Raw genomic sequence first — 16,717 nt, 5'->3', positions numbered from 1 at the left:
CGGCGTGGGGGCTGGGGGAAGTTGGTGGACGACGTGGGGGCTGGGAAGGTGGTGGACGGTGTGGGGGATGGGGGAAGGTGGAGGACGACGTGGCGGGGTGGTGGTGGACCGGCGGGGGAGGGGGGATGGTGCTGGAACAGAGATTGGGGGTGCTGGAATGGAAGTTGGGGTTGGGGAGAGATTTTAGTTTTTTTTTTTAATTTACTATTTTTTAAATATTTTAAATGTTATAAATATTTTTTTAATTTAATCACGTGCCCAAAAAATGTGTGTTTACACGTGTTTTGCCACATCATCGAGTTAATGCCACATAAGTAAATAAGTGTTTAAAATATTATTTTTTAATGGGTTCAAGGGCACAAACATGTAAGTAAGAATATTCATATTATAAAACGGACATAATACAAGGGTCCATCGAACCATTTTGCCATATATTAATTATAAACTTATGTTTGCTAAGTCCTAAATTAAATTGTTCTTTATCGAGCTTAAAAAATTATAACCCAACCCTATTAAATCCCGATTTAGGCTGAGCCTACCCAACGATCTTAACTCATAGCGGCAACTAACTGTTATAAAATTAAAAAAAGAAAATTAAAATTGCACATAACACAGGGTCAAAAAACATTTCCAATAAGTTCAGGGGGTAAAAGTAGTGTTTCCAATAAATAAAGGACCACTTCTAGTGAACCCTTGAAGCACTTCGCTATTTCTCATATATCAGGTTTTTAGGGCAAACAATAGAAACAGAGAAAGAAGAAAATTGCGGCACCCACAAAGCATCCCAAAATCCACTGGTAATTCACTAATTTTCACATCTAAATCACCCTTTCTTGTTAATTTCTAGCATTTTTTTTTCAGTAGAATTTTTACCCAATATTAGTAGCTTTAGATATAATTTGTATATGTGTGTGAATGCCCATTTGGATTTATTCATCATAGATGTGTTTAGAGACTTTAATCTTTCAGATTTAGGATTTGGGTCTTTTTTTCTTTACCCAAAATGAGTGAAAGATGAAATTTTTATCAGTTTCTTGATTTGTTATTTTTATATTTTCTTGTTGGTTCTTGATTGATATGTTGGGATAGAGATTAGTTGATTTAATTGATTGATTGTTTTTTCTTAGATTTGTTCCCAGGAAAAAAAAGATGATGAAAAAAGTTTCTTTGGGTTTTTCGTGTACGTAGTTGTAAGAGGGTAATTTGTGTTTTGTAGGTTAGGCACACTCATGGGTTCGTATAAGAAACTTGATTCAATTTTGAATGGAGAAAGGTGTAGAGAGCGGGCGCGTAGTTTGGAACTGTGTGCCATTGGATTTTAGGGATTTATCGGTTATAAATCATCTTTCTGGTTTGTTATTTGTTTTTTTTTTCCTTAGGGGCAGGGGGCGGGGGAGGGGAGGACCAAGAAGCTAAAGTTTTTACCTTTTTCGAACTGCTGATTGGGTTTTGTTGTAGGTTGTCATAGAAATGCTACTATGAATATATGGATGAAACATTATCACGAGTATATGGATGTAACATTTGTAGTCATGCCTGTTGATGAACTTCTCTGCCATTTGTCTTATCCATCTGTTCCTTTGCAGGTGAAAGATCCTTGAAATGGCGAATTTTGCCAAACCTGAGAATGCTTTGAAGCGTGCTGAAGGTTAGTGGAGTTACTCTCTGCATATGGTTTAGTATTTTTACTGAAAATTTGTCAAGCTTTACTTTGAGATGTGAGGGTATTATGGATTCTCTACATTCGCAGACATATATCTCAAGTGATGGGGCTGCGATTTTGGGGTGGGTGGGTGGGGGGGGTGGGGGGTTATATGGTCACAGGATGAGGGTGGTTTAGATGATTCTAAGTATTATGGGAGAGTGGAATTTTTGTAAATTCTAGGTATTCTAATGGCGCGTCTCTACTTCTCCTGAGGTAGTGGTATGGTCCGCGTACACTCTACCCTCCCTAGACCCCACTAGGTGGGAATACACGGGGTATGTTGTTGTTGTTGTTGTTGTAGGTGTTCTAATGTCAAAGTTTAGAATCTTGGCATGTTGATTGAGTTTTTAATGTTTTGATGCAGAGTTGATTACTGTTGGACAAAAGCAAGAAGCCCTGCAAGCACTTCATGATCTTATTACTTCAAGGAGGTATAGAGCATGGCAAAAAACTCTTGAAAGGATAATGTTTAAGTATGTAGAGCTATGTGTTGACATGAGAAGGGGGAGGTTTGCCAAGGATGGGTTAATTCAATATCGTATAGTCTGTCAACAAGTGAACATTAACTCCTTAGAGGAGGTAATAAAACACTTCATGCATTTAGCTACTGAGCGAGCTGAACTGGCTCGCAATCAGGCACAGGCTCTGGAGGAAGCTCTGGATGTGGAAGACTTGGAAGCTGATAAAAGGCCTGAAGATCTCATGTTGAGTTATGTTAGTGGGGAGAAAGGAAAAGATAGATCTGATCGCGAGCTGGTCACTCCCTGGTTTAAGTTCTTGTGGGAGACGTATAGAACTGTTCTGGAGATCTTGCGTAACAACTCAAGATTGGAAGCGCTATATGCAGTAAGTTTCCATTACTCTTCCTTTTTATTAGGTGGTTGAATAATTAGACTGCTTTTATGTTCTACAGTGAGGAATTTCATTATCCTGATTTTTCAGGACTTGTTTTGACTGTAATTGAGTAAGCAGGTTGTTTGTCCTTTTTTCTTTTTGTATTAGCTTGTCTAGAAAGTGATAATGATTCTGATTTCTGCTTAGTAAATCAGTCCCTTTTTACTTCTTATTCACAAACTTTGCGGGAATCTTTCTCAGTTGTCTGGATATCTGTTTATGTACTTTGTTCAGAACAAGTTTATTCTTTTTGATATAAAAGTTTATATATCATCCTGTTGCAAGTTTCTGGTGCCTTGGACCTAATTTGTCCTATACTCTAATTAAGCTTTCTGCATGGCTGATGTGAAATTCTGTACTCGTTCCATCTTTAGTCGGCTCATTTTTTCATTGAAAGAAATGACGTTAATTAAGCTTCAACCCTAATTTGCTCAGATGACAGCACACCGAGCCTTTCAGTTCTGTAAGCAGTACAAACGAACAACAGAATTTCGTCGTCTGTGTGAAATCATCCGGAATCATTTGGCAAATCTCAACAAGTATAGAGATCAGAGGGACCGGCCTGATCTTTCTGCTCCAGAAAGCCTACAATTGTATCTGGATACTAGATTTGAACAGCTGAAAGTTGCTACTGAACTGAATCTTTGGCAGGTTATTACTATTTCTGATAGATTGTAGGCATATGTTTTTGTCCTAAGAGAGGAACTTCATGTGTTTTAATTTTCTTTGATACAGGAAGCTTTTCGTTCCATTGAAGACATATATGGTTTGATGTGCATGGTTAAGAAAACCCCCAAGGCATCATTGATGGGTGTTTATTATGGGAAGCTTACTGAGATATTTTGGATGTCATCAAATCATCTTTATCATGCTTATGCATGGCTCAAGCTTTTCTCTCTTCAGAAGGGTTTTAATAAAAATTTAAGCCAGAAGGATTTGCAGTTAATAGCATCCTCTGTTGTCCTAGCTGCACTTTCAGTGCCACCTTATGATCAATCATACGGTGCATCTCATCTGGAGCTTGAAAATGAGAAGGAGAGGAGTTTGAGGCTGGCCAATCTAATTGGTTTTGAAGTTGAACCCAAAGCCGAAAACAGAGTAGCGGTAATTTCATTTTTGATTACATTATATAGTTCTGTATTTTTAATGCCCTGCTTTTGCTAATCAGCTTTGGTTTCCTTGTTGTTTCTCCTTTTTCAGCTTTCTCGATCATCACTTCTCTCAGAGTTGGTGAGTAATTTATATGTTTTATTTTGAATTTAGCATATAGTTCTTCATTTTTTTTTTTCCATTTATAGTTTGAATTCCTTGTTCTGTTTCATTTCAATGAGCCCATTAAATTTTTGAGTCACAGATGAGCACGTCATACTTTGTTTCAGTCTCTTGATTTTTTATTTATGTGACGTTCCTTCTGTTTTTTCTCAATTGTTAGGTTTCCAAAGGTGTAATGTCCTGTGTCACCCAAGAAGTGAAAGATCTTTATCATCTGTTAGAAAATGAGTTTCTTCCTTTGGATCTGGCTCTGAAGGTGCAGCCCATGTTGAATAAAATATCAAAGCTTGGCGGTAAGCTGTCTTCAGTTTCCTCGGTTCCTGAAGTACAACTGTCTCAGTATGTTCCTGCCTTAGAAAAACTTGCTACTCTGAGGTTGCTCCAGCAGGTATGCACCTTGTTTTGTACTTTTTGATAGAAATGCGACGTGCACATTATTGAGGTGGAAGCCCATCTTTCAGTTTGGTCTTCATTTTAACTGACAGCGCTAAATTTGTTCCTATTCGAGTTGCAGGTCTCTCAGGTGTATCAGACAATCCAGATTGATAACATATCTAAGATGATCCCATTCTTTGACTTCACTGCTATTGAGAAGATATCAGTTGATGCGGTTAGACGTAATTTTCTATCCATCAAAGTTGATCACATGAAGAGCGCTGTCTTCTTTGGCAAACAGGTATAATTATGTTGCTTGGAATTAAAATTCTTGTCTACCCTTTTGTTTATTTTTGGTAGGGCACACTTAGATATTCTTTTCATGTGCCTTTGTCAGTTGGTCCGGTGAGAGATTTGTCAGCACTATCAATTATCTTAGTGGACACTTTGTTCTTTCCTAATTGTTTAAGTAGAAATCATGGGCATGGCTGCTTATGACATATAGTGTCTTCTATTATCTAATACTAATTTCTGCACAGTAAAATTGTGAGCTATCTAAAGCTGTGTTGTTGGCATAATAAATTTGTAGTTTAGTCACTAGACTGAATCTGGATGAATGATGGTGTGAACTCTGAAGAGCTGTGGTTAGTTTCTGAGATCTAAGAGTTCTAGTGGATTGCTGTTTTTGTCAGATTCTGTGTTGTGGGATTTTGGGCTTAGGGCATGGTTTCAAAGTCTTCTTATAGCTATATAAGTTCAGCCCTGTACCTCTGTGGTATAATATGTTGATCAACTGACGAAGAGGAATTTGCAAATGTTTCTCTTAGACACTTTGAACTAGCAGGGTTTTGATTAAGTCATGTGGGCTAGTATATCATAAATCATTGCTTATAATTTTGTCTATAATGCATCATTTGATTAAGCCATGTGGGCTAGTCTATCATACGTCATTTGCTTATAATTATGTTTCCAGAGTATCGAGGCTGAAGGACTCCGGAATCATCTGTCTCTTTTTGCTGAATCCCTTGGCAAGGCAAGGACTATGATATATCCCCCAGCACAAAAGGCGGCCAAGCTTGGGGATGCCCTGTTTAATTTAGCAGAGATTGTAGAGAAGGAGCACAAGAGACTTCTTGCACGGAAGTCCATTATTGAGAAACGCAAAGAGGAGCAAGAGCGTTTACTCTTAGAAATGGTATGTACTTCTTGGTTGCGTTGTAAATTGCTTGTTACTGTTGTTTTTGTGTATGAACTTTTATGACTTTCTTTTAAGGAACGAGTGGAAGAGTCGAGGAGGCGAGAGCTTCAAAAGATGACTGAAGATGCTGAGCAAAAGCGTATTGCTGCCGAGTATGAGCAAAGAAGGAACCAGCGAATTTTGAAGGAAATAGAGGACCGAGAACTTGAAGAGGCCCAAGCTATGCTGCAAGAAGCTGAAAAGCGCAGCAAGAGGAAGAAGAAGCCAGTTGTAGAGGGAGTAAGTATATAATTTGTACTCCTATTCCCAAACCTTCAGTTGGAAAATCTTACCTGGCTTTAATTTGATTTCAGGAGAAGATGACTAAACAGGTGATCATGGAATTGGCGCTGAATGAGCAACTGAGGGAGAGGCAAGAAAGGGAGAAAAAGCTGCAGAAGTATGCCAAAATTATGGATCATCTGGAAAGAGCTAAAAGAGAAGAAGCTGCACCTCTTATTGAAGCTGCACATAAACAGCGTTTAGCTGAAGAGGCAGCTCTTCATGAACGCGAACAGCAGGTTTGTACTAAAGATACATTATGCTTTTGGACCAACTACATCAACAAGTTCTTTCACATTTCTCTTAAGAAATGGAAATGTATACGTTTTTTTTTCTTTTAACTTTCTAGTCAAAATGTTACTAATGGATTTGCGTTTAACATACATTTTCAGCAAGAGATCGAACAGAGTAGGCAACGACATGCTGGAGACTTGGAAGAGAAAAAGAGACTTGGACGCATGTTGGAGCAGAAGGTCACTTTATCCGTCTTCTATAAACTTATTGAATTGCTAGATGTAAATGTTGGATAGTATTACTGAACCATGGTTGTGACATTTGGGTTAGTGCTATTGATAATTATGTAACTTTGTTATGTTTAGAATGGAATTGGTGTAGAACCAAGTTGGAAGCTTCTAAACTTGGTGCAGGATACTTTAAGCTTTGAGCTGTGAAGCTAGTGGAAATAGAAGTATAAAACTAGTTGTATTTTCTTCTATTCTTCCCTGTCTAAAATCTCGTATAATGGCCTTGAATTTTAAAAAAAAAAGTCGGGAAGCTCAAAATCTTTTACAGCAGTTCACCTTATGGTGAATACATTGCCATGTTACAGCAGCTAGCGGCTGCACAACTGTACCCGGGATTTCCTTTCACTTTTATTTGCGAAGGTAGGCTTGAAGTAAGAAATACATATAGACGTTAGCCATCGGCTTGCTGAAGAATGGTCTTGATCTCTGACTAAGTAGGTGGTTGGCATATTTATTCATGCTAAATGCATAGATCAGCTGATATATTCCTTATCACGCAGAGAATTTTGCAAGAAAGAGTTGTTAGTAGTCGGGAAGCTGAATTCAATAGATTGAAGCGGGAGAGACAGGAAAGGATCAGCCAGATAATTCAATCAAGGAAGCAGGAGAGGGAAGCTAGGAGGAAAATGTTATTCTTTCTGCGGTCTGAGGAGGAGCGTAAAAAGAGGTTGCAGGAAGAGGAGGAAGCCCGCAAACGTGAAGGTACTTTGCTTGTTAATTCTCCATCCACATAATATGCGTTTAGCTCTTTCAGGGTTAAGGGGAGAGGGTGGGCATTTATATTAAGGTGTATCCAACCAAAGAGTTCATGCTACTCGAACCTGTTGTACTCTGAGATGTATTTCCGCACTTGAGGTTTCACCTGCTACTCGAAATTAATTTGGCATCCTACGACAACTTTCTGAAAATATTGCAGAGGCAGAGAGACGCAAGAAAGAGGAGGCTGAACGGCAAGCTAAGTTAGATGAGATTGCTGAAAAGCAGAGAAAGCGACTGCTAGAGCTTGAAGAGAAAGAAAGACGGGAGAAAGAAGAGATCTTGCGTAGGCCCACACCTGTGCTGCCAAAGCCTGCTGAGCCTCCAACCTTGGGGCGTCCAACTGAACTTGGAGGAACTGCTCCTGTTACTGCAGCAGCATCAGCTGCACCTGCTCCTGGGAAATATGTTCTTAGGCACTTGCGTGGCAAAGTGGATGCTGCACCCCAGGCTCCTCCTCCTGAATCTGATAGGTGGGGTAGCAGTGGAAGCAAGTCAGATGATAGACCATCATGGCGCGATGAAAGAAAGCCCTCGTCATTTGGTAGTAGTGGCTCGAGGACCAGTTGGTCATCTTCTAGGCGGTGAATGTGGTTAGTAACTTACGAGTCGTGCAGTGGCTTATACTCAAGTCTTGCATCCTCGGCATTTTGGTTCAAGAAATTCAATTTGTTGCATTTTACCTTGATGTGTATCAGAGATTTTTGATTATGTGGTATTATGAGCTGAAGAGCAGCATTTCTTGGCTAGGACATGTTACGGCAGTATGGAGAGGGTTGAAGTTTTCGACAGGCGATTTTATCTTGATCAACTTTTTGTCGTAGCAAATAACTACAGTTGCTGTTATGTTCCAACTTTATTTTTCCGTAAGACGTTGCCGACATTATTTCCTATGGTTTTCACGTTTTCTCATTCCTTTTATATGCTGCTTTTGCATTACTGGAAATAATACCTTCCTAGGTTAAGTGTTTTGTCACTTTTGGACCGGAGTACCAAATGATTCTGTTTACGAGGTTCAAGTGTTTTGTTAGGTCCAATTGACAAATTACATGTGCAATGTAAAAGTTCTTGATATTATTTGTATGTGCATGTTAAGTACAATCTTTTTATAATCAATACTATTTGATAAAAATCTCTAGCATCTTTCAATCAGGGGGAACTTCGGGGTGAGTTTGTGCTTTAGATAATTTTCAAGAATGACCTTGGGGTGATTTTGAGCTTTTTACCTTTGCTTAATCTTTTTTCAAGAAAATGACCTTTGTTGCTCATAGCTTAGTCTTTGCTTAATTTTGTTTGTAAGGCAAGAGTTTGAGACATTTTTGTAAGAGATGCTCAATTGACAAGAACTTAGTAAGTTATGGCTCATAGGCAGAAGTTTTCTGTTCAGTTGTTTACAAGTCTATATAACTAATCTTCTGTGCGATATTTCTGTTTGTTCAGTTGTTTACAAGTTAATATAACTAAATCTTCTGTGCGACAAGCAACACATCCGACTATCTTCCCCTAACATCTTGAAATGTCGCGATGGATAAAAAAGGTCAGTTTTCTTGCAAATTTTATCAAGCGGGAGCAAAAATTCAAGATCGCCTTTAATGATCTCTCATTTGTGCTGAACAAAGTTTAGTACACAAAAGTTACCAAAACGCCACCTAATAGCACATTCCCACATTCTACTGTTAGTATTGATTCCATTTGAAATTGAGTTATGATCCCAGGGGTAGTTTTTTTCATCCAAAATTCTGAATGGACAACCCAAAAATGAAAAATTCCGAAAGGGACAAAGCGAGTGAAGGTTCACGCCTTGTCCTTAATCAGTTAACGTTGTCAGTTAAATGGTTAAAAGCGAGGCGAGGGCACTGTTTTAACTTGCAAGACGAAGTTAGTCACCCGCCCTACTTTTGACTGTTGATGGAACTTCACTGTAAGGCTAGCTCTCAGTCTCGCCTAGTAAAGTATTCTGTACATTCCGACTTAGCTTTTCTATTTATTACTGTTAGTGGGAGTTGGTAGGCTGTTTGACGAGGGACTTGTAAGGAGAATGACAATTGTAATTGTTTAAAAATATTAAACGAGGTGTAGTACAATTTTGTAGCCAATCACTCTAAAGATCTTGTGCAATAATCACTTAATATCTTAAAAATGATCAAATGACCATACGAAGTGAAATTGTTTAGAATATCCTTGGCAAAATGGTTATCGTCTCCACTTCTTAGATGAAAATTATGTAAATGCTTTAAAATCCTTGACAACGGATTATGCTTTAAAATCCTTGACAACGGATTCTCCTTAAAGTCATTGAAACAACCCACCAACTCTCTCTTACAATAATAAATAAAGAAGTTAAGTCGGAACGGAGAGAATGCCTTACACGGCGAGAATGAGAGCTCACCTTACAAGTGAAGTCCTATGTGAGCTCACCTTACAAGTGAAGTCCTATGTCAAAAGGTAAGGCGAGTGACTGATCTTGCCTTGACAGTGTCTCCACTTTGCACTTAACCATTTAACAGACCGCATTAAATGGTTAAAGACAAGACGTGAACCTTCACCCGCTTTATCCCCTTTTGAAAATTTTCATTTTTGGATTGTCCATTCGAAATTTTGAATGCAAAAAAATTCCAAATAGGCACCGATTTGGTATTCATTTCTAGATCACATTAAGGTGAGTATAGATTACTTGTATTTGTATCCAACCAACACCCATGCGATCGTTCGTTTTTTTTCTCAAGGTGAATTAATTTGCTGCAACCTAATGTTTAACCAAAACAAATTTAAATCCTATAAAGCATGTCATATGTATTTATTTTCTTACACCACGATTTTTCTTGTGTTGTCAGCTTTTAAAAGGTGAAGGCAAAATTATTCATTCAAAAGTAAGTCATTTGTTACCTGTTGCTGGTGGGAGGAGACAAATATCTCATAGAATTAGTTGAGATGTGTGTAAGCTGACCCGAATACCACGATTATAAATAAAAATGTGAATAGCCAAAATGAAATATTGTTTATTCCATTTTCTTCCTCCCCTATGTTCTTCACTTATAGGCAATGTAAAAATGTAATAACAATTTATGTGACTTTTTTTTAGTTTGTCTGATGAAAGAAATGTCGCATTAATATTTAGATAGAGCTGTTAATATGGGTCAGGTCTATTGGGTCGAACCGGTCCAGCTCAGTCTGTAATTTGATAGGGTTGGATTATGATATTTATCGTTCGTTTAATAACAGGACTTTTTAGCCCGATCCGTATAAGCCGTTGATCCGTGGGATTTGAGCAATATGGGCTGGGCAGACCCGTGGGTTAAGTAAAAAATAATTAAAAAATAGAATAAATTATTAAGAATTAAAAAAAACCTTCAAGTCTATTTGAACCATCATAGATATTTAATTATTAAATATGTTTATAAAATATATAAATAATTAAAGTACTAAATTTTTTAAGGAATCAAATATGTTTGATGAAGATAATGCGGCGATGTTGAACACACTATAACTCATAAGTACCATGAGATTTTTTTTTTGAGGTGTTCAATTTCACTTTTAATGGACTAAATATTAACATTTCTTTGTGTTTTATTGTGATCAATTAAAACAAAAATAGGTTAATATTATTATTTAGCTAGTTATATTTTTTTTTCCGGATTCATATTATTATTCATTAACAGTTTCGTTTGTTTTTCAACATCTCTATTTTGTTTAAATTTGGTGTCAAAAGTTCTTTAATTTAACAAATTATTTGAAATTTTTAAAAAACTTGAAACTTGATTAATAACTAGTAACTTCATGTAATATTATATTGTACATATTTATGTAATTAATAATTTAAAGTTTAAATTAAGATTATAAAAATAATATATTTTATAAAGTAGACTGACCCGTGAGGGCCCGCAACCCACAATGTATGGATTGAATTTGTTATTTTGTAGCCGACCTGTTCCGTCAAACTCCAAAGCTCGTATGGGCTAGCCCGGATGGGTTGGGCCGGCCCATATTGACAACTCAATATATAAAAATAGTTTACCATTAAAATTTTCGTTTTACCTAACACTTATTTTAGACCATGGTTGAAAATATTATTTTCTTAAATTTTGTATCAAGTCAAATAATGTCACATAAAATGAAACGCAAGAATTACGAGCTTGTTAGTGACCAAAATTGGAGTGCAGTTTGGCTTTTTTATCTGATCAAATAATTACTTAACGATCAAAATACACCATTGGTATCCTTTATTGTTTAGCTCTCGTTTGACCATATATAGACTGTTGGGTTCGAAATCTAGAGGGCGTCATGCGGAAACTATTAGTTGCAAACCATCATGATGATAATTTAGATGACAAAGTAAAAACATACTAAAAAAACATATTATTGATATGATTTGATCAAGTGACCTACATATTGAAAACTAATATCAAAATGCATAAAAAAAACTATTAGGAGAAAATCTCCCTTCAAACAAGACTCATAAACGACTACGTTGTGGATGCTATTGTGTTAAGGTATGAGAAGAGGGGTCTTCTATTTATAGAGTTTCAAAATCTTTCATACAAGAAAGAGGTTAACCAAATATGAAAAAGTTTTATATTTTCCTTTTAGGAAAAATAAAATTTAATTTTGGTAAGAAAATCAGGGAAAGCCCCCTAACAAATCTCCCCTTTTTGGCTTGAGTTTCTGGCAAAATATTCTTGACCCTCCTTCTTCACACAATCTTCATATATCACTGCTGCTTATCATGATTAAAAATTGATATAGGTTAAAATTGAAGCAAGCATGAGCTGATATTATTGGAGCCCTGTGTTATAAGTAAACAAGGTTGAAAGTGGAGCATTGTGCATTGAAAGTGAGCACAGGTTAAGAGTGGAGCTCACGCGTTAAAAGTAAATGCATGAGTTGAAAGGAGCCCAAGTGTTAAAGCAAGTATGGGTTGAAAATTGAAGCCCATAAACATGAGTTAAAAATTGATTTTGATTTTAAAGATGGATTAGCACCAGGATCGTTGAAAATTTGCTTGAAACTTTGTTCTCCACATGTAGTCTTTTTGGACATATATCTTCATTATCATCAAATTGGTTGCAACTTTTATCTAAACATGTCCTCAATCTGAACCATTGAACCTTTGAACCATAGGCTTTGATACCACTTATTGGGTTTGAAATCGAGAGGGCGTCATGCGGAAGCTATTAGTTGCAAACCATCGAAGTGATAATTTAGACGACAAAGAAAAACATACTAAAAAAATATATTATTGATATGATTTGGTCAAGTGACTTACATAATAAAAACAAATATCAAAATGCATAAAAAAAACTATTAGGAGAAAATCTCCCCAGAAGAATTTATTTATAGAGTTTTAAAATCTTTCCTCCAAGAAAGAGGTTAGCCAAATATGAAAAAGTTTTATATTTTACTTTTAAGAAATGTAAAACTTAATTTTGGTAAGAAAATGCGGACAAAAACTCTAACCTAGAGTGCAAAGTTGAACCTTTAAACTTGAAATTTGAGTTTTTGAAATTGTAATTTTTTAAATTAAAAGTTGAGTTTGACATGAAAAATCTTAAAGTTTCGTGAGTGAAAAGTTCCAAAAATGATGGGAACTTAAAAATACTGGAAGATCACAACAATAACATACACATGTAATCCCATTTTGTGTGTTACGAAGAAGGTAGGGTGTACACACACGTTAACTTAGCTCTAGAAAGTTTCCAATAGACCCTTGTCAACATCTTATTAAATTTCATGACCATATACTATTTGATTATAAAGTCTTCAAACTTCAAAGCCTACTAGGGGAGTGCTCGTGCAATCTAACACCGGATGAAAAACCAAAAAAGAGAAACTCATTTAAGTCAAGAAAGTCACAGTAGTTGCAACTACAGTTTTTTCAGTTTCTCACATTCATAATTTCTTTCTCAGTTTCTTCAACTGATTCTATTTTTGTAACATTCTACAAATTCAGTTCCACTTGATTATACCTTGGATATGGTTTGTCTAGTTGTTTGGTTTACATGATCAGCTGAGAGAGCAAACATAAAACTTTTATCTCTATCTAGCAGCTGTTTCCTTCCTTTTTCCACTTGAAATAATACTGGTAATGTATAGTAACTCCAATAGTTGTATATTTTTTTAGTACATAAACATAAGTTCTGAGTCGTGATACAGGCGGATCCAAGATTTAAACTTAATAGGTTATGAACATTTTTTTAGGAAAGACGGGCTCACAATCAAAGAGCCCAACAGGGTAGCAGTGGAAAATACTCAAGACTAAACTTTCCCTTTCAACTTGAACCAAGAGGAGACAAATAAACCCAAGAAAAATAGAGTAATATACAGCAAACAACTCAACCAAATGAAACAAGACAAGAATAAAGGCAATCACACGAGACACAAGATTTACATGAAAAACCCCTCAGTGTGAAGAGTAAAAAATTACGGGACCAAAAGCTCCACTATAATCACCAAAGAGTTACAATATTTTCCTCCAAAATGGCCACCAAACAAGTACCAAACAACAAGAAACAATACATAATCCACAGCACCAAACACTAGAGAAATAAAGGAGTGAAAACACAAAAAATGCAGTTACTATTCGAGAATGAATAACAGGAGATACAGGCCACCAAATCAAGCTCTGTCAGTTCCTAATCAAATATTGAGATGATAGGAACAAGCAGTCCAAAAATCAGCTTAATCGGACAAGAAACGAAGCGGGAATCGCAATTTGAAGTTGACAGCTGTGGCTGAAATTTAGGTGCGAAAATCAGCTTTGTTTTTCTCTCTTTGGCTGTGAAAACTCTCTTTTTGTGATAGTGAATAAGACCTAAAAAGATCAATATATATGCCCCATAGTAATGGGCCTATGAGCAAAATTGGTTTGGTCCAAATTGAGCTTCATTTTATCCACATAGGAAGGGACAAAGGCCCATGACCCAACAATTCTCCCTCTCCCGACTATGTGGAGGAGACCGCCATCCCGGCGATTATGCAGCAATCTTCAAAATTTCCTCTTGGAAAAGCTTTAGTCATCATGTCGGAATCATTGTCATCCGTATGAATCTTCTCAAGTTCAAGCAACTTAGAATCTAACACATCCCGAATCCAATGATATCTCACATCAATGTGTTTAGACCGACCATGAAATGTAGAATACTTGCCAAGATGTATGACACTTTGACTGTCGCAATGAAGCACATACCTCTCTTGAGCACAACTAAGTTCCCCCAAGAATCTCTTCATCCAAAGCAATTCTTTACAAGTTTCAACGGCAGCAATAAGCTCAGCTTTTGTAGTAAATAAAGCAACACATTTTTGCAACCTAGATTGCCAAGACACAGCTCCCTCTGCAAAAGTAACCAAATACCCGAAGTAGACTTGCGAGTATCAACATCACCGGCCATATCTGGATCAGTATAACCACAAAGACTAGGCTTTCTTGTACTAAAACACAAACTCAGACTAGAAGTGCCACAAAGATACCTCATAATCCACTTCACAGCATTTCAATGTTCTCTTCCCGGATTAGAAAGAAAATAACTAACAACACCAACAACATGAGCAATATTCGGTCTTGTACAAACCATTGCATACATCAAACTACCAACAGCTGAAGCATAAGGAAGTTTTTTCATATCTTCCTTCTCATCATCACTGGAAGGACACTGCTTCGTGCTCAATTTGAAGTGCATAGCTCAAGGTGTAATGACAACCTTAGCCTTGTCCATGTTAAACCTTCGAAGTACTTTCTGAATGTACTTCTCTTGTGATAACCACAACTTCTTAGCCTTTCTATCACGGACAATCTGCATGCCAAGAATCTGCTTTGCTGGTCCTAAGTCTTTCATAGAAAAAGACTTACTCAACTCTTGCTTCAACTTTTGAATCCTGCAAGCATTATGACCAACAACAAGGATGTCATCAACATAAAGCAACACAATAATAAAGTTACCATCAGAGAATTTTTGCACAATAACACAATGGTTTGAAGTAGTTTTCTTGAAGCCCTGCTGACTCATAAAGGAACCAAACTTCCTGTACCGCTGCCTAGGAGCTTGTTTCAAACCATACAAGATCTTCTTCAATTTGCAAACATAATTCTCTTTTCCCTTGACTTCAAAACCTTCGGGTTGCTCCATATAAATTTCTTCATCTAAGTCACCATGGAGAAAAGTAGTTTTAACAACCATTTGCTCAACCTCTAAATCTATGCTTGCAGCTAAGCCCAGAGCCACACGAATGGATAGCATCTTTACAACCGGAGAAAATATCTCATTAAAATCAACTCCCCTTTTCTGGTTAAATCCCTTCACAACCAATCTAGCTTTGTACCGTGGAATTGGATTACCATCTTCATGCTTCACCCAAAAAATCCACCTATTTTTCAAAGCTTTTCTGTGTTTAGGCAACTTAACCAAATCAAAGGAATGATTATCTTGCAAAGATTTAATTTCATCTTCCATAGCATCAAACCACTTTTCTTTTTCTTCACTTTCCATGGCCTCATCAAGACTCTCAGGTACTCTCCCATCAGTCAAGAGTAAATACTCACTGGGAGAATAACGAGATAAAGGTATTCTCTCTCTTGTAGATCATCTAAGAGAACTCTCTGGAGCATCAACACCTGGTTGCTAATCAACCATATCAACTTGCACTGGAGCATCAACAACTTATTGCTGATCATTCTGAACATGATCATCATCTTCATTATCAACTTGATTTTCATCACCATGAAGATTTTCTTCAGGAGCAGTAGTCAAAGTAACTGGATCAACATCAACTAGGCTCTCACTACTTTGAGAATCAAACTTCTCAGCTTTGTCAAAATTTTTAATTATTTGGTCTTCAAAGAACACAACATCGTGGCTTCTAACAAGTTTCTTCTCAACTGAATCATAGAAACGATAGCCAAATTCATCTTGACCATAACCAATGAAGATACAATGTCTAGTTTTAACATCCAACTTTGACCTTTCATCCTTAGGGACATGAACAGAAGATTTACACCCAAAGACTCTAAGATGATCATAAGAAACATTCTTACCAGACCAAACTCTGTCAGGGACATCACCATTCAAAGCAATAGTAGGAGATAAATTGATAACATAAACAACCGTATTAAGTGCTTCTGCCCAAAAGGAATTTGGCAGCTTAGCATCTGAAAGCATACATCTAACCCTCTCAACTAGTGTTCTATTCATCCTCTCTACTAAGTCATTCAACCGAGGAGTCTTTGGAGGAGTTTTCTGATGCCGAATACCCTGCTCTCTGCAATATCTATCAAAAGAACCAATATACTCACCACCATTATCTGAACGGATGCATTTCAATTTCTTCCCTGTTTGTTTTTCAACCAAGGCCTAAAAATTCTTGAACACATCAAGTACTTGATCCTTGGACTTGTTTCTCCCCCTCTCTTCAGTAACCAAAACATTAGAGTGTGAAGATGAAGAAGAAGATGAGGCCTGAGATCTTCTTCTCATCTCTTCATTCAAGACACCACTCTTAACATATTCCATAGTTACAATACCACCGGGAGCAGAATTAGTCAAAGAAACTCGAAGAGTTTCCCAAGAGTCAGGCAGAGTATTAAGAAGCCAAAGCCCCTGAATTTCTTCATCGAACTTTACACCCATTCCGGACGGCTAGTCAAGGACACCCTGAAAATCATTTATATGATCAGAAATAGGA

At 37.0% G+C, this 16,717-nt stretch overlaps 1 protein-coding gene across 2 annotated transcripts; it reads left to right on the top strand.

The window, feature by feature from the left end:
• The first annotated feature begins 669 nt into the window (after positions 1 to 669).
• On the top strand, positions 670 to 7,936 carry LOC107842964 (eukaryotic translation initiation factor 3 subunit A). 2 transcript variants are annotated; one of them, XM_016687054.2, is made up of 14 exons: positions 670 to 797; positions 1,587 to 1,648; positions 2,070 to 2,551; positions 3,035 to 3,250; positions 3,335 to 3,703; positions 3,800 to 3,829; positions 4,032 to 4,259; positions 4,386 to 4,547; positions 5,220 to 5,441; positions 5,520 to 5,723; positions 5,798 to 6,004; positions 6,158 to 6,238; positions 6,790 to 6,991; positions 7,206 to 7,936. In XM_016687054.2, exons 2-14 carry the CDS (start codon positions 1,603 to 1,605, stop codon positions 7,631 to 7,633), a joined length of 2,877 nt encoding a protein of 958 aa, XP_016542540.1. In that variant the 5' UTR covers positions 670 to 797; positions 1,587 to 1,602; the 3' UTR covers positions 7,634 to 7,936. The 2 variants fall into 2 exon arrangements, with proteins under 2 accessions (XP_016542540.1, XP_047252095.1); XM_047396139.1 differs by lacking the exon at positions 670 to 797 and adding an exon at positions 1,217 to 1,233.
• Positions 7,937 to 16,717: the final 8,781 nt, after the last annotated feature.

This window comes from Capsicum annuum, chromosome 9, assembly GCF_002878395.1.
Source record: "Capsicum annuum cultivar UCD-10X-F1 chromosome 9, UCD10Xv1.1, whole genome shotgun sequence".
Taxonomy (NCBI): domain Eukaryota; kingdom Viridiplantae; phylum Streptophyta; class Magnoliopsida; order Solanales; family Solanaceae; genus Capsicum; species Capsicum annuum.
Note: the sequence above shows the minus strand (reverse complement) of the source record. Positions and strands in the feature narration are given on the sequence as shown.